We start from the raw sequence: 18471 nt of genomic DNA on the forward strand, positions 1-18471 counted from the left end.
CATTTTAAACCCCCCCCCCTTCCATGTTTTTAAAAACTTGGCCTACACTCTGGCAGGGTTTGCGAAAGGAGGAAACTTAGCAACCTACTCGACAAAGTTTAGAATAGCTTCAATTAAAGATCATCTAAAAATAAAAATAAAACCTCCTTCTCTGAGAGCAAAATTTAAATCCTTGTATCATTTATTCTACTATGTTCTATTATATTTTTCTGCTTATAAAGTGCTCTATTAAATAAGTCAGATGTATTTTTTTTTAATATAAAAACTAGTCCTATAAGGAGTCCTTGAGAACCTAGCAGGAGAGCTACAGGTTTATTCTGATAACTGATACAAACTAGCATCAATGGGAATGAAGTAAAGTCCACGGATCAAATATCTGACCGTCAAAAGGCAATCACAGAATTTTATATAGGTCTAGGTTATTCATAAAGTCTTGACCTGGGAGCTTGTAAAGAGAGTGGTAAGCTTTCTTCTATGGATTGAAGCCATTAGGAACAGTGCAAAACTCTGCATGATGCTAAAAGTAGTTATCTCTGAGCAAAACTAAAAATTAAGTAAAACTAGGATAAAGGGGAAAAATCCAACCCCAAAAAGCAAAAGATGAGGGGAAATCCAATTTTGATGGATGGATGAATAATGAATGGATGAATAAATAATATGTAATCTTAAACCACTAAACTTCTAAAATTAGAAGGCTGCAAATGGCAAGGCAAAAGCAAGTTCTGTGTGTTCCGGCTGTGTTCACTTCAGCAGCACATCCACTGTGTGTTCCGGCCGTCTGATATCCCAAGGTGACATCTCAAGTTCTGTGAATAGATTAAACTTTCCTTCCTACTCAAGACAGTGCTGCCCACAGAACATTTTTTGTTATGATGGAAATGTTCAATATCTGCCCTTGTCCAACAGTCACACACAGAGAGTGAATATGTGAAATGAGACAGTATAACTGAAGAACTGTATTTTTACTTTACTTAATTTTATTAATTATTTTTAAAAAGGATTTATCCTGGCTGAGGGGAGAGGGAGAGGGAAAGAGAATCTTGAGCAGACTCCCTGCTGAGCATGGACCACCCCTGACATGGGGCTCCATCTCACAACCCTGAGATCATGACCTGAGCTGAAACCAAGAGTTGGACACTTAACCAACTGAGACACCAAGGTGCCCCATTAATTTTATTAATTTTAATATAGCCACACATAGCTATTGGCTAACATACTGAACAGTGCAGTTCTAAAATTATGATAAACATAATAAATACCCAACTCTATGTTCATATGTCTATTTCTTTAAATCCTGCTCTAAATAGTATATATTATCATTTTATATAATATTGTAAAATATCACATGCTAATGTTGGTTTTCTAACTATATGTTTATCTAGTTAAAACCATTAAGTTTGTTAACCTCTTACTTGGAGAAGTTATCAAAGGTATAAGAACAGTGAGGAAAAGAAAACCACCATTTATGGGCTAGTTCCACAAAACTGGGTATACACAGTAAGAACCAATGGTCCACCCTTTACATTACCTTCAGAATGCTCCTGAGGGCGCTGTGACTTTTGCCCTTTTCAGAGTCCGTTTTCTCACCTTGATAGTTCTTGCACCTTTTGTCTTATATAAGCCCTTTTATTTTTTTAAGATTTTATTTATTTGAGATATGGATTGAGCACCAGCAACGGGAGGGGCAGAGGCAGAGAGAGACAAGCAGGCTCCCCGCTGAGAAGGGACCCCCCCACCCGGTACCCATCCCGGGACCCTGAGATCATGACCTGAGCGAATGCTCAATCCACTGAGCTACCCAGGTGCCCCTGCCTTATATAATTCCTAAGACTTGGGCAACTTCTCTCTTATTTGCTTCAGGGTGAGTATGTCTTTTCCTTTCCTAATAGTACACCCAAGGATATGGGAGCCAAAGACAGTGAGCTGTCTGGGCTCTTACCATAACCCTTGATGGTTGTCAAACTGACGTTGGTAGGTGCCTCTTCTGCTTCAGTGCATGTCTATGCTTCTGACTTGACTCTTTGACTCCAGTTTTCCCAATTCTACTCCCTCCTGTCTCTTTCACCCTTCCAGTGGGATTTCCCCAAATCTTAATCCTGGATAATGCAGATACATAGACTTGTGGAAAGGAAGCAGACTCACCTTTGGTGCTCATTTCATGGAAAGAGCAACCTGGTCAATCTTTTTTTCCATTTTTTTCCAGTTAAGCTTCTGTTAAAGATACCTTTGTTCAGTACTTAAGCACTTCACTTATGTTTCAATTGTTGCTCTGATTGCTTCCAGAATAAGCAAAAAATTACCCATTTCTCTGAAGATTTCATACTTTTCCAGGTAAAGGAAATGTGCTTCCTTGGACATTTAAAGTGTCATCTTTCTTAAAAACCACTGTGCTGCAGCTTTTAGACATTGAGGATGGGGAAGAACAGAAATTGTTCAGGTAAGCATGGGAGGAATGCTAGAAAAAGGCTGTATCTTGGGTAGAGCCAACAAGCTTGCGGACATGGACATCTGTTAGACAATAAATTACCTGACAGCAGAGATGATAGTCATCTCTGCAGCACATAGCATATCACCTAGGACATAGATTTTCCACAAATATTGTTAAACAAGACATAAGAAAGTCTTGATCTGGAAGCAGGTAATGAAGGCATATTCAGGTAATGGGGCCCTTAAGCAAGACCCTTAAGCAAGATTTGAAGTATCTGGAAAATAGCAATTAGAACAGGCAACACATCTAGAATCTAAAACAAGGATTGCAGCAGGAGAGGAAATCCAGGCAAAGGGCAAGAGTAGAGATAAATAGGTGAAAAGGAGAGATTGCTGATAGGCACATCCAAATCCATTGCATGAAACAGGTCTGCCCACATGCATCACATTTCCCCTTAAAAGTGTATTGTCAAGGCCATAACTCTTAGGCACTTCCATGCTGCACAATTCATATATAGATCACAAGATTTTGAGCTTTAAATGTCTTCTAAACAAGCAAAAATGACTACCAGATATGGGATTGTTGGTCTAATTCAGCATTTAACCACTCCTGCTTCTAGATCATAGTAAGATCTTTCCTTTTTTTTTTTTTAAAGATTTATTTATTTACTTATTCATGAGAAACACAGAGAGAGAGAGGGAGAGAGAGGCAGAGACACAGGCAGAGGGAGAAGCAGGCTCCATGCAAGGAGCCTGATGTGGGACTTGATCCCCGGTCTCCAGGATCACACCCTGGGCTGCAGGGGGCGCTAAACCACTGTGCCACTGGGGCTGCCCAGTAAGATCTTTCCTTAGGAAGAAATAACCCTAGAAGATGTGGGAAACCATCTGCCAATTCTGCCCAAACTCTTGCAGCAAGTAGCTCCATTTTATGGTAGCAAATGAGCCCCACAGTACAATGTTGAATTCTTTAAAAATGTAATTCCCATACACTTTTTCCCCTCTGTTTCCATTTAATTGACTATTGAGGATCCAGAAGAAAACTAGTGAGCAATCAATGGGTTGCCTTCTCTGTAATGGTGATTGCTGAAACCAACATTGTTCTCCCTGTGTTAAGTAATACTGGGAACAAACATACTCTCCTAGGTGGGTTTTTGAAAGCAGGCTAAGAAATGGAGATCAGTGTGCAGGTTTATTAGGGAGTGCTCTTGGGATTAACATTTCTGAGTTATAAGGGAAGGAAGTAAAATTAAGCAGAGAGAGAACTTGAACTGTGATAATAGTCCCACTGGAAGTCTAAGCTGACCTATGGGGAGTTCCAAAGCTGGGATGACCCTTCAGTATTGTTGGGATAATGTGATACATTAGTCAATGGACGTGGGCTGCCTTTGAAAGGGGGCATGGTAGTTATCTATTGCTGCATTAATAACTCTACACTCAGTGGCATAAAACAACAACTGCCATTTGTTATTATTTCCATAGTTTTGGGTGTTGACTGGGTCTTTCATGTAGTTGTAGTCAGGTAGTGGCTGGAGCTGGAGCCATCTCAAAGGCTTCCTCACATGTCTGGTGTTTGATGATGGCTGTGGCTCAACCTCAGCTCTGGCTGCTAGTTGGAGCATGGCCTCTCCATGTGGTCTGATATCTTCCTCAAAGAGCAGTTGTTTCTAGGAGCATTCCAACAGCAACAGCAGAAGCATTAGAGCGGAGGTTGTAAAGCCATCTATGACCTGGCTTCAGAAGTCACACTCCATTGGTTGAGGAAGATATAAATGTCTGCCCAAATTCAAGGGGAGTGGACATAGGTCCTACCTCTTGATAGTATAAGTGGCAAGATCACATTCTAACAAGAACATGTAGGAAGGAAGATACTGTTGTGGCCAGTTTTGAAAAATATAACCTGCCTTAGGGCATGACATTGAGTGAGGCCACTATCATTAAATGACACAATCCTTGTAAGGTATTAGCGACGGAGGGCTTTCTGCCATAGTAACCCCCCGACAGCTAAAAAAATAAGTTGCTTTTGCTTTTTCTGGAAGCAAATCTGGGTTTTCAGAGCATCCACCATATATATTTTCCTGTCCCAGAATTTTTTTCCAGCTTTACTGAGATATAGTTAACATGTAACATCGTGTAAGTTTAAAGTGTATGGATATATTGATTTAATACACTCCTATGCTGTGAAATAATTGCCATAGTACCACTAGTTAAGAACTCCATAACCTCATATAATTACCATTTCTTTTTTTGTGGTAAAAACATTTAAGATTTATTCTCTTAGCAACTTTCAAGTACATAATACAGTATGTTAACTATAATCACCATTCTATACATTAGATCTCCGAACTGGTAACTGGAAGTTTGTATCTTTTGACCAGCATCTCCCTATTTCCCCCAGCCCCCAGCCCCTGGCAACTATTCTGCTTTCTGTTTCTATGAGTTTGGGTTTTTTAGATTCCATATATAACTAATATTATACACTACTTGTTTTTATTTGATTTCTTTTACTTAGCATGATGTCCCTAAGGTCCATCTATGTTGTTGCAAATGGTAAGATATCCTTCTTTATTGTGGCTGAATAATATTCCACTGTCTATATACCCATCTTCTTCATCCATTCATCCACTGACAGACACCTATATCGTTTCCCTCTCTTGGCTATTGTGAATAAGGATGCAATGAAAACGTGGTTGCCGGGAAGCCTTTGTGGCACAGCGGTTTAGCGCCGCCTGCAGCCCGGGGCGTGATCCTGGAGACCTGGGATCGAGTCCCAAGTCAGGTTCTCTGTGGAGCCTGCTTCTCTCTCTGCCTGTGTCTCTGTGCCCCTCTCTCTGTGTATGTCTGTCATGAATAAATAAATAAAATCTTAAAAAACGTGATTGCAGATATCTCTTTGAGATCCTGTTTTTGTTTCTTTTCCTTATAAACCTAAAAGTAGAGTTATTGGGTCATATGGTAGTTCTATATTTAACTTAAAAAAATTTTTTTATATAAATTCTAGTTAGTTAACATACAGTAATATTACTTTCAGCTGTACAATATAGTGGTTCAACATTTTTATACAATACCCAGTGCTCATCAAAGCACATTCCTTAATCCCCATCACTTATTTCACCCATTCCCCTACCCACATCCCCTCTGATAACCTTCTAGTAACTATCAGTTTGTTCTCACTAGTTGAGTCTGTTTCTTGGTTTGCCTCTCTCTCTCTCTCTCTTTCCCTTTGCTCATTCTGTTGGTTTTTAGACTCCACATATGAGTGACATTCTATGGTATTTGTCTATATTTAACTTTTTAAGGAACTTCCATATTGTTTTTCATAGTGGTCGCATCAATTTATATTTCATCAACAGTGCATGAGGGCATGAGGGTTCCCTTTCCTCCACATCCTAGCCAACACTTATTGTCAAATTTTGTCGTGTTGATAATAGCTATTCTAACAGGCGTGAGCTGATATCTCACTGTGGATTTGATTTGCATTTTCCTAGTGATCAGTGATGTTGAGCACCTTTACATGTACTTGTTGGCCATCTGTATGTCTTTGGAAAACTATTTAGTTCCTATACATATTTTTAATTGGATTTATTTACTATTGGGTTGTCTGAGTTTCTTTTACATTTTTTATATTAACCCCTTACCATATATATGATTTGCAAATATTTTCTCCCATTCTGTAGGTTGCCTTTTCATTTTGTTGATAGTTTCTTTTGGTGTGCGGTTTTCAGTTTGATGTAGTCCCACCTATGAATTTTTTGCTTTTTTTGCTTGTGCTTTTAGTGTCAGATCCAAAAAATTGTTACCAAGACCAGCATCAAGGAGCATTTTCCCTGTTTTCTTCCAAGTGTTTTACAAGTTCATGTCTTATGTTTAAGTCTTTAACCTATTTTGAGCTAATTTTTGTGAGTGGTGTAAAATAGGCATCCAATTTCATTCTTTTGCATTTGATTTTCCACTTTTCCCAACACTATTTACTGAAGAGACTATCCTTTCCCCCATTTGATCCTCTTGTCAAATATTAGTTGACTGTATATGTGAGGGTTTAGTTCTGGGCTCTCTATTCCATTCCATTGGTCTATATGTCTATTTTTATGCTATTAAAACACAGTATACAGAACAATATACACCCAATGTGCTGTATATTTTCATATGGTTTCATGTTACTAATTAGCATTCTTTTATTTCAGCTTGAAGAACTCCTTAAGGCCAGACTAGTAGTGATGAACTCCCTCAGATTTGTTTGTCTGGGAGAGTCTGTCTCTCATTTCTGAAGGACAACTTTGCTGAATAGAGTATTCTTGGCTGGCTTTTTCTTTCTTTTAGTACCTTGGATATATCACCCCAATTTCTCCTGGCCTATAAAATTTCTGCTGAGAAATCCACTGACAGCCTTATGGAGATTCCCTTGTAAGTTACTAGATTACTTGCTCTTGCTGCTTTTAAGATTCTTTTTGTTTCCGATTTTTGACAGTTTTAAAATGATGTGTCTTGGAGAAAATCTCTTTAGGTTGAATTTGTTTGGAGTTCCATGAGCTTCATGAACTTGGATATTCCAAATCTCTCCTCAGAGTTGGGAAGTTCTTAGTCATTAAGAGAGCCATTAAGTTCCTTTCTTCCTTCTCCCATTTTTCTTTTGGAACTCCATTAATTCTCAGATTATTTCTTTTGATGGTATCATACAGAACAAGTAGGCTTTCTTCACAGTCCTTCCTTCTTTTTTCTTTGTTCTTCTCTGACTGGAATAATTTTTAAATTCCTGTCTTCTACATCACAGATTCTTTCTTTGCATTTTGTTATGACCTGTATTGCATTCCTCATTTCATCATTATATTCTTCAGCTCCAGAATTTCTGTTAAATTCTTTATGATTCCTATTTATTTGTTAGACTTTGCATTTATTCATGTATTGTTTTCTTGATTTCATTGAATTATATTTCTGTGTTTTCTTGAGTTTCCTTAAAATAGTATTTTGAATTCTTTATCAGGGAAATTAAGATCTTCATGTCTTTGGGATTGGTTACTGGAGGATTATTATGAACTACTGGTGATGTCATGTTTCCTTGATTCTTCACCTTCCTTGAAATTTTATGTTGCTGTCTGCACATTTGAATAAGCAGTCACCTCCCCTAGTCTTTGCTAACTTCCTTCAGGAAAAAATTCCTTCCATCAGCCCTGCTAGGGATTCTGAGGCTTTCTCAGACCTTCTATGGATACATCTGCTCCATGTTTCTTGCTCCCCTTTGTGGCAGAATTCTTAAGCTTGTGTGCCTTCTCTTGATCCTGTAGCATACCAGGGCAAGTGCTAGCAGTCTTCCTTTTGTTTTCCCAAAGGTGGACTAAAGCTCAAGTTTGTGGTCTCTCCTTGAACCACAGACTTGGGCTGGCACAGGTTTTCTGAGTGTGCTCACCAGCCACATGCCAAAGCTTGCTCTCACCATTGCCATTTGGAGCATGCACAGGGAGCTGACCACAGGGTGTGAGTGTGTGTGTGTGTGTGTGTGTGTGTAAAGCAAATGAGTACTAGGCAGGTGGAAGTGGTCTACCCATGGGCTGGTTGGGAAGATGTGCGGGTGAGGTATCTAACAATTTGTGCGCAGGCTTCTTGACAAGTCTATGACACAGTTAGTAGAATCTACATCCCTTTAATCCCCTTTGAGAGTCTTCTCTGCCACTCTTCTAGTCTCCTCTTGCTCCCCAAGTCATGCAGCTCATGATTCAGTGATAAATGACAAATGGGGTAAGAGAGAAATGGGCCTTTCTGACAACAACCCACATAGTTAGGAAAGCTGAGTGCTCATTTATACACATTTTCTCTCACATGAGAAATCACAGCTAAGAGGATCTCTCTTGGCCCTAAGCTATGCCACCTTGGTGGAGGGGTGAACTCAAACTTTTCTTACCCTCTCCAGTGTGTCCACACTCATATATATATAGGGGAGTGTGTGTATGTGTGTGTGTATGTGTGTGTGTGTGTGTGTGGGTGTGTGTTTCCCTTCTATACTAGAGCTGGAATTTCTCCTGGACTTCCACAAAGGCCCTCTAGTTCATAGGTGATTGTTTTCCAGGGGTTCCAGACTGTAGCCATGAGGGGCCAGAGTTGGTTCACAGGCCACTATGGGGCCCATAGCCAGAACTGAGGTCTGTATACCTATTATCTGATACACTCAGGTCCCCCAGTTCTCTTGGTGAATGGTGCTGCTCCCACAGTTCCCCACAAAGGCACTCTTGTCTGCAGTTGGAAGTCTAATTGTTATTGTTAAGAGGAGGTAGAAATATGATTGAGGAATGTCTTATTTAGCTGTCCCTGTGTTAAAAAGTTTGGGAACACACATATGTTTTTGTAATCTCTATATTTAATAATGCTGAGAATAAGAATAAAAATACCTTAGCTACTTGCTCCAGTAAATGCTTTCTTCTGAAAGAAAAGCCTTGACCCTGTTCTAGTACCTTGCTTATGAAAACTCACTTCACTGGGTCCACCAATCCAATTAACACTGCCCAATCCCAGGTCATTCTCTGCCTTGCATAGCCCAACTGAAAATCATCCAACTTAGGCCCTAAAACCTGGTAAATATCATCCCTGAATTTACCCATTATGAGACATTACTGAAGTTCTTTTAAATTGACATACTTTTTTAGCTTTACTTGGTCAACTGGTTATTCTGGTGGCCTTTTAGGGAAGCTGAAGCTGAGAATGAGAAAGTCTATACCCTGAAGAACTTGGTTCTACAATGAGTTGACAAAATGAAAATATTGCCATTTCAGGAAAAAACTGAGTTGTTTACTAGTTAGGCACTGACAGCATGGAAAGTAAAATTCTCCAACAAAATCATAAATTTCAGAATTCAAAAAGACTTGAAATTTACCTATTCCAATCCATCTGTTTGATACAGATGGAGAAGAAGCTAAAATGTGGGCTCAAATGAAATTTTAGACACTCCTTCAATGCAACCAAGGGTTTTTAGATTCCTCTCTACTGCCTTATCTCCTACCTTTGTTCTCTTTCTTTCCCCAGCCCTACTATAACTTTTCCCCATATTTCCTCTTTGCAAACAACTAGAGGAAATATCAGTCTTCCATCACGTTTTGGTGGAGGGCGTTTTGCCACAGGGCTTCAGGGCTGGGTGTTCTCAACAAAAATTTATTTTTAAAAAACTTCCCATTCCAGGAAGCTAACATATGGTTTCTATTATCTGAAAGGTCTCATTAAAAGATAATATTGTCATACCCACACCCCTAGTTTTGAAGCCGAAGGAAAGTGAGGGTTAAAATTGGGGGGTATAATTTCATAAATAATGGAACAAACTTTCTAGACGTGTAGGCCTTCCTAACCATTTCACCCTGATAATTCTGTAAGGACTGAGGGAAAAAAGTATTTTATGTATCTTTACAAGAAAAATAACTAGGTGGGAGGGTTCTGGATTTTTTGAACATTTGTCTTTTAGCTAATTTATCCTTTTAAAAATGTGACTAACAGACCCTTAGTATATGCTAATTACTTGAAATGTCAGTGACTTGAAATGAAAAATATATTTGATAGTAATTTTAGTAACAACTGACAAGTTGTTATTCACATATTAGTGAGGGAAAAAAATCTATGTATGCACATATGACAAAGGTTATTGGAAATATTTTTATAAATAAAAGTGAAAAGAAGTTGCACATGGCTCTAAAGAGTTTCCCACTGAACTCTTACTGTGTGAAAATCGAATGTTATGCAGAGCTGGTGACCTTTCATGAGTCTCAGGATTTCTTCCTTTTCTTTTTTTTTTTTCACTGTTGACTACTTGCTTCTCCCACATCATAGATAATTCACAACAGATGATTTCTTTGTATAGCTTTTATTTTTATGTTGGTTTAAGTCTTGCTGTATCCCACATTATTTTCAATTGTACAGTTTTAACAATCGACCCCTGGACAGTTTTTACATGTTAATAAGTCTGTATACACATATGCATATGTGGTGATCAGAGCATGACCACTTTGTAGTAACACAATGCACTCTTTATGATATTGCAGAGTTCAGATTTTTTTCTAAACTACAACAAAATGTGAACGTTCTAAATTCATGTTAGAAATATGGATTCCGTCTATAGACTTTTCTTTTTAACAGGACCCACACATAGGTAGAGCCTATAGACCTTCCTTTTTAATAGAATGAGACACAAACTACATCACACAAACTACAGACTACACCAATATTGTGTTCCTGAGGTTTCTTTATCTTGTAAAAAAAAATAATTTGTATTTCACATGGAAAAAATATCAGGCTTTCAGGTATTTTTTTTTGTTGGTCTACTCTCATGATTCCACACAGTTTAAAGACATTGCATATTCAGCTCTGAGTCCTTGAAGTAAAAATTTTTGCCATTTTACTCATAACTGTAATACTAAGTGATCAAGTTTAAGAAATATTCAAAGATAATTCATAAAAAAGATTTTAAAAAAATATTTTATTTATTTATTAGAGACAGAGAGAGAGAGAGAGAGAGGCAGAGACACCGGCAGAGGGAGAAGCAGGCTCCAAGCAGGGAGCCCGACGGGGGACTTGATCCCAGGTCTCCAGGATCACAACCCCGACTGAAGGGGGCGCTAAATCGCTGAGCCACCGGGGCCGCCCGTAAAAAAAAGATTTAAAATTTCTAAGAAAGTTTATTATTTTCTTTATGGACGTACATTGAAAAATCCTGTCAGAATCATGAGCACCCCTGTGAAGCACAATTACATTTGTACTCTTCCTCTTCCTTTCCACAAACATCTCTAGTTCTCATTATTTATATCTAAATTCTAAAATATTGGACAACAAAGCAATTTTCCCTCTTATGACTTTGGCAAGTCACTCCACATCAGAAGAAATATTACTTATAATGTTAAACTTATTTTTAAGTGTATCTGTTCTAAAAGACTTTGATTTAAAAATTACATAATGATCAAATATGATATTACTCTGTATTTGAGCTTAAGAAAGTGTATCAAAAAATATCTCATTAAATAAAGGATTTTGAAATAGAATGTGCATGGTCATGTAATCTTACATGTCTGGAGAAAAACTTCTAAAGTAATTTAATGCAGAACCAATTGTAGAAATTTCAAATAACTATTCTCAAATAAGAGGGACATTTCATGGTATCCTTTCTTTTTTATCCTCTGTTGACTTCTCTGCCTTTTACCACCCTTGCCCCAAAACATAGGTGTGATTATCCTTAGAAGACTAGAATATACTTTTATCTTCTTCTGGAGCTACACAGTTCTCCTGGGTAAACAGTTAAGTATCAGAGTGTTAGAGTGTATTGGCTGTGAAACCAGACTACCAAGGATAGACTCCAAATGCCATCACTTAGCAACTTACTTTTCTTGTGCCTCAGTTTACTTAATCTTAAAATAGAGACAATAATAGTAACTGTCTCAGAAGTTGACATGAGAATGAAATGAATTAAGTACCTTAAAGTACTTAAAAGACCACTTGGTACACAGTAACTGTTCAATACATTTTAAAAAAAATAATTTTGATAGTGTTGACTTACAAAGATGAACTTTGACCAAAAACTCCCAAATTTCTATCCCTATCCCTGTCCTCCAGGTTTCTTAATATTAATGATGTCTAGTTTTTTGAAAAATAAAATGAAATTTGTCCTTATCTTTATATAAAATCATACTAATTTCACCCATCAGACATTTATTGAACATGTATCATATGCTAGATAATTTTTCCCACGTCAGGAATATAGAGGCAAACGATTCTTTTGTCCTCTACTGGGTGAGAAAAACAAGTGAACTTGACACTACAATCTGATAAATATTTACATTTATTGAAGAGATTAATCTACATCAGATTTTTGCTCAAATGTTGTTGAGTTAGCTATTGATTACCAAGATTTATTTTCTCATGGAGTGTTAGACTCAATTTCTTATGGCTGTTGGCTGGAGGTCTTCCTCACTTCCCCACCATGTGGGCTTCTCTGTACAACATGATAGCTGATTCCCCACCCCTGAGGGCTCTGAGAGAGTGAGCAAGAAATTTCAGGCAGGATTGATGTCAGTCTTTTTGCAACTGAATCTCAGAAGTAATTATAGCATTATGTTAGCCACATTCTATTTGTTAGAAGCAAGTCATAGGTTCAGCCTACACGCAATGGAAGGGAATTGAGTTATGAAACCAGAAGGAGGAGATCATTGGAGCCCATCTTAGAATCTGCCTACCTCAAATATAATGAATTATATTTATCTTCTCTGCTTTCTCGACTTCCTCCTACTCCCTCACTCTGCATAGATCTATCCACTCTAACACTTCAGGAAAACCACAGGCCTCCAATAAGCACAGAGAAAATTATTAAAAATGTTGTCTATTCTGAATAGCTTAAAAATAAAATTTGAGTGAGAGAGAGATAAATTCAATGATCATATAGTCATCAGATATAATTATGGGAAGTCTGAATAGAAATTTCATTAGCAGCTACCATTATTTTGGAGAAAACATTACTGGGCTCAGCCACCAACCATTAGAATCACTCAGAATTCTAGCCTAGATCACCATGTCAGGAGAGCAGGCATGACTCAGGAAATGGTAGAAGATTATGATGCTGGCTCTGTTGCATGAATCACCTGTGCAAACCATTTACTCTCTTTGTGCTTTGGTTTCCTTATATGTAAAGTGGGTGTGATATGCCCATTGTTGCAGGACTCCTGTCATTTCTGTGATAATACATAGGGGGATTTAACAAATACTTTGAAAAATTGCCACGTGCTGATGAATATGAAGCATCATCATCATTTTGCTTATTATTAGGTATAAGGATATTTTTTCTTGTTGGAGTTATTACATTTTACAAGCTCAGAAAGCCCCATTTACTTTCCAAAGGGAAAGCCCCATTTATTTTACATTTTTATGAAATGAGATGCTCTCCTAACAAGTTTCACACTTTAGATATACATTTCCTTCTCTTCCTACCCCTACACATACTCACCCTACTCATCTCAGTGGTACAAATCCTTACATAGCCATTGGACAAATCCATGCCTACCAGAAATGTAAATACAAAGACTAACATTTTTATAATTATAATTAAAATTACTTAAGATAAAAGCATTTTATTCTGAATAGTTTTATACACCTTTCAAATTTCACTTCTAAACATTTAAAATTTTTGTTTTGGACTTATCCAAAGTTGATGATAATCTTTGGATCATAACTTAATTTACAAGTCCCTGAGCAGACTGATTTAGCCCTGTAGTGCCTTTCTCCTTTTGTTCCAGAGCTATCTGAGTTAATTCCATGTACACATGGTCAGTGAGGCTCTGGAGGTTATCTTGACTGTAATATAAGAGAGGAAGTGTTCTCAGAAGACATACCTTAAGAGACTCTTAATCATAGAAAACAAACTGAGGGTTACTGGAGGGGAAGTGGGGGGGATGGGGTAACTGGGTGATGAGCATTAAGGAGAGCAGGTGATGTAATGAGCACTGGGTGTTATAAGACTGATGAATCACTGAATTGTACCTCTGAAACTAACAATACATTTTATGTTAATTAACTGAATTTAAATTAAAAAAGTAGAGTGTAGACTGAAATATTAGCTGACTGAAGGTATCAATTTACTAAATATTAGTAAAACTTAAGTTTTTTAATTTTTAAAGATTAAATAAGAATTTATATATATATATATATATATATATATATATATACATACAAATATAATATATATTTTTTCTACCCAGAGCTGTATACACTTCAGTTTGGAGACTACTCTACTAGATCCCTTTGGGGTTCATCTGAGTCCCCGGTGAGGCTTGGGCAAGCATGGGTTATGCCAAGGGGAAAGAGGAGTATAAGTGTAAGAACTCTGGGTCCTTCACCCCTGCTACAATGAAAGAGCTCCAAGTTCATTTATATTATATTTTACATATTAACCTTTCTGACAAATTTTCATTGGAACAAAATTACACTCTAAAACATGTTTGAAACATTCCTCTAGAGAAGTCTAGGAGTCCATGATACACAGTCTGACAAATGCTTAAAACTGAATCCTGAACAGTAAAGTTGCAAAGACAGTCTTTTACTAAAAAGCTACATATACCAGGTTCTGGGTTTTATGTTTTTAAATTTTTTTCTTGCATCACAGCCTTAGACCTAAAAGAGAAAATACTTTAGCCAAACACGCTATGAAAGTCTTGAATATAATTAAATGCTAAGTAAAAAACATTGGTTAAAAAATGCATTAAACCTTTTTCTTGATTGTGACATTTAGCAAAAAGTTTTGCACGGTTTAGAAACAGATCACATTAAAGCAAAGCTTAAAAAAGGATATGGTTCTTGCAATATTTCAGTAAGTTTAATCTTGGTTTGTCTAGGGGCTTTGGAAATACCAGCTAACTCATGCATCTTAAGATAATATAAAATCAGTGGACTCTGACCTCCAAAATTGAAGAGTACACGGTTAAACTCTGGACCAGTGCTAATATAATGGGACTGTAAAGGGAAGAAAAAAAATCAAGTCAATTATTATTTTACAAGTTTTTAAAGAACTGTAAATAAATATAACTGAATTGTAACTATAAATAAAGTTACTATCTGGTATATTACAAAGAATAGAATAAAAAGAAACTCTGAAAAAGACCTTTTTAATAAAACATTGCTATTTATTTGAGAGAGAGAGAGAGCACAAGTGGGAGAGGCAGAGAGAAAGGGAGAGAGAATCCCGACAGGCTCCCTGCTGAGTGGGAAGCCCCAGGCAGGGCTCCATCTCTGGATCCTGAGATCACAAGCTGAGCTGGAATCAAGAGTTAGACACTTAACTGACTAGGCCACCCAGATGCCCCAAGCATCTTCTTAATTAAAGAAATTTACTACAGTATGAATCTATGCGTTTGTGCAGTAAGACCCTTCTAGCCTTTTTATTTATCAGTTTGATAGGTCAATAGAGATTATTCTGTCTGAAGAGCAGAAAGAAAAAAGAAATAAAATGAACATAGTTCCAGAAAAAGTGACAGGAAAAAATGTGAAGAAAAACATAACCAAAACCTCCAAAGTTTTGTGGAAAACATATACCAGAAGCTTAACTCCAAGTAGGAAAAATACTCACCTAGATCTGTCATACTCAAAGTGCTGATAGACCAAAATAAAAAGAAAAATCTCAAAAGCAGCAAGAGAAAAACAACATACAAGGGAACCCCAATAAGATTAAAAGCTGAATTTTTATCAGAACAAAGAAAGCTAGAAGGCAGGTGGATAATGTAATCAAAGTGCCGACAGATTAATTCTCTGTCAAGGAAAGTGATCATAAGTATAATTGCTCCAAGATTTTATTAATGACATCTTGTGGGATACAGGATCAGTATAGCAATTACTCATATATTAAGTCTTTCCTCCATTTTCGCAATGCCTAGATAAGAGAGTTATTATTTCCACTTCCTGTGAGGAAACACAATTTTATTCTCATTTGCTTTTACTGATACATAAATGTTTACTTGTGTTTCTTTTGCTTATGGTCACTTTTTCATTGCTTTCCTTCAGAGATGCTCCATAATTATTTTGAACAGTGGGACTATCATAATCAAAAGCAATTCTTTGATGGTGAAAACTCAATGTCAAAATCAGATATATTTTCTATGATGTAAATCATAGAAAATCATCTGAATCTCCCATGAAAATTCACATGAAAAGCCTGATCTTTTTAAAAAAATTTTTTGTTTAAAGTAACTTTAATTAATATATACTGTATTATTAGTTTCAGAGGTAGAATTTATTCATCAGTTGCATATAACACCCAGTGCTCATTACTTCAAGTAAGTGCCCTCCTTAATGCTCATCACCCAGTTACCCCATCTACCCACCCATCTCTCCTCCAGCAACCCTCAGTTTGTTTCCTATAGTTAAAGAGTCTCTTATGATTTGCCTCTCTCTGTTTTCCTATTTTATTTTTCCTTCCCTTCCCCTGTGTTCATCTGTTTTGTTTCTTAAATTCCACATGAGTGAAATCATATGATATTTGTCTTTCTCTGACTGACATTTCACTTAGCAAATTACTCTCTAGTTCCATCTACATGGTTGCAAATGGTAAGATTTCATTGTTTCTGATGGCTGAGTAATCTTTAAATTGCATGCAAAACCAGACCAAGCATTGTCTAGATTAAAAGGAAATATTGCCTATCTTGAAAGATGTTTTTTTCCCCCTGGTTTCTACTTTAGATACTGCAGGAAAGAACCTTGATCTTACCAAAATTCTAAACATAGACATTTCTATTATTTTGCTGCAGCTATCCATTTTTAAATTAGGAAAATCACAGTTAATACCTGCTTCTTTCTCTATAAGGGCCCCTAATTTTTAAAGGGTTGTTCAACGTGCAAGAGCAGAGCTAGGTATTAAATGCTTATAAGTGTTTTGTGGAACCTTAGCTATTTTCTTAGATACTTTAAAGCAGAAGGTTTGAAATTGTCCAAAGAAATCTTGCTAGAAATATTCCAACCCAGAACAATTAGCAGATGCTCCATTGCTTCCATCTACCCTACAAAAGACAATGGCAGAAAATTATCAGAAAACTAAGATTCCATCAAACATGACTTTCAGAGTTAAGAGTCAACTTAGTACTAAATTTGAGAACAAAGTAATCCTATAAACTTTGAAAGAGTCACAGAGATGAGCTAGAAAATCCAAGGGATGATTTTGGTGTTTAGGTTTTTTTGTTAATTTATTAAAGGATAATTGCTGACAATGACTAGAAAGCTAAACTTTGATTTTTGAGGTTTGAATATGCATTTTGCCAATGCTCATGTGGCACAGGCTCCCAATTCAGCATCTAGACAACCCTGATGCTTAGAAAATTCTTTATGTTGAACTAAAAACTGTCTCCCAATAGCTTTAATATATGGGTAAATGTAAAATCTTTTCAGTTTGTATTCGTAAAAACATTTTTTAAGCCACACAGAAAAAGCTTTCCTACATTAGCTTTCAACATATTTGAAAACAGTTATTATGGTCACCAGAGTCTTATCTTTTCTAGTGGAAGTGCCTTTAAATATTTTGGTATTTGTAGTTTTTCCAAGGTTTATGGCATCTACATCTTTTTTTTTTAAGATTTATTTATTTGTTCATGAGAGACACAGAAAGTGAGAGGCAGAGACATAGGCAGAGAGAGAAGCAGGCTCCTCACAGGGAGTCTGATATGGGACTCGATTCTGGATCCTGGGATCACACCCTGAGCTGAAGGCAGACGCTCAACCGCTGAGCCACCCAGGCATCCTGCATCTACATATCTAATAAAAATGGCAACCATATTTTTATTCAAGTTGTTGATAAAATAATCTATGTAAGACAGGGCCAATGATGCAGTGATGTGGTACATTACCAAAGACGTATCTGCAATTTGCTTTCCATCTTTTAACAGTGTCATCTGAGAAAGGTTGTTCAGTCTGTTATAAATCCACCCACCCATATTTCTTGAATTTTTAAAAAATATTTTATTTATTCATGAGAGACACAGAGAGAGGGGCAGAGAGAGAGAGGCAGAGGGAGAAGCAGGCTCCATGCTGGGAACCTGATGTGTGACTTGATCCCAGGCTCCCAGGATCACGCCCTGAGCTGAAGGCAAACGATTGACCACTGAGCCACCCAGGAGTCCCTTATTTCTTCAATTTGTAAACAAGGTACAAAGGGCCATTTTTAGTGATTGCTGAAGATCATACATATAATTTCTATTACATTTCCTGGTTTCTAAATCCAGCAATATTGTATGTGCCCCACATACCCAATGGTGTGACCTCATCATTGATCCCAAATTGACTCCTAGAAGTCACCAATTTCTATTATAAGTACTTACAAAACCATCCTTGGCAGCATTGTAAATGTTGGAAAATATTTTATATATCTGGTTTATTAAAGAACAGGAAATATATGAGTATTGACTTCAGAAAGCAGCTTTTCTATTGGCATAATATAAAATTTATGGTCAGACTTGACTAGACAATTCAGACAAAATTTTAGCAATAAAGACTGCAACAGATTTAACCTATTTGTCTAACAAGAGATCAAATTCAGAATTTCAAGCCAGCAAC

The 18471-nt window shown here is 37.0% G+C and overlaps 1 protein-coding gene across 4 annotated transcripts in view; it reads right to left on the reverse strand.

Annotated features, from left to right (window-relative positions):
• Positions 1–18471, reverse strand: part of FAM227B (family with sequence similarity 227 member B) — a 189460-nt gene that overhangs the window by 16299 nt on the left and 154690 nt on the right. For all 4 annotated transcript variants that reach the window (XM_077881048.1, XM_077881045.1, XM_077881046.1 and 1 more), the window contains one exon: positions 14728–14889. In XM_077881048.1, the coding sequence (XP_077737174.1) occupies positions 14728–14889 (162 nt within the window). The remainder of the gene's footprint in view (positions 1–14727; positions 14890–18471) is intronic.

This window comes from Canis aureus, chromosome 32, assembly GCF_053574225.1.
Source record: "Canis aureus isolate CA01 chromosome 32, VMU_Caureus_v.1.0, whole genome shotgun sequence".
In the NCBI taxonomy this organism is placed as follows: domain Eukaryota; kingdom Metazoa; phylum Chordata; class Mammalia; order Carnivora; family Canidae; genus Canis; species Canis aureus.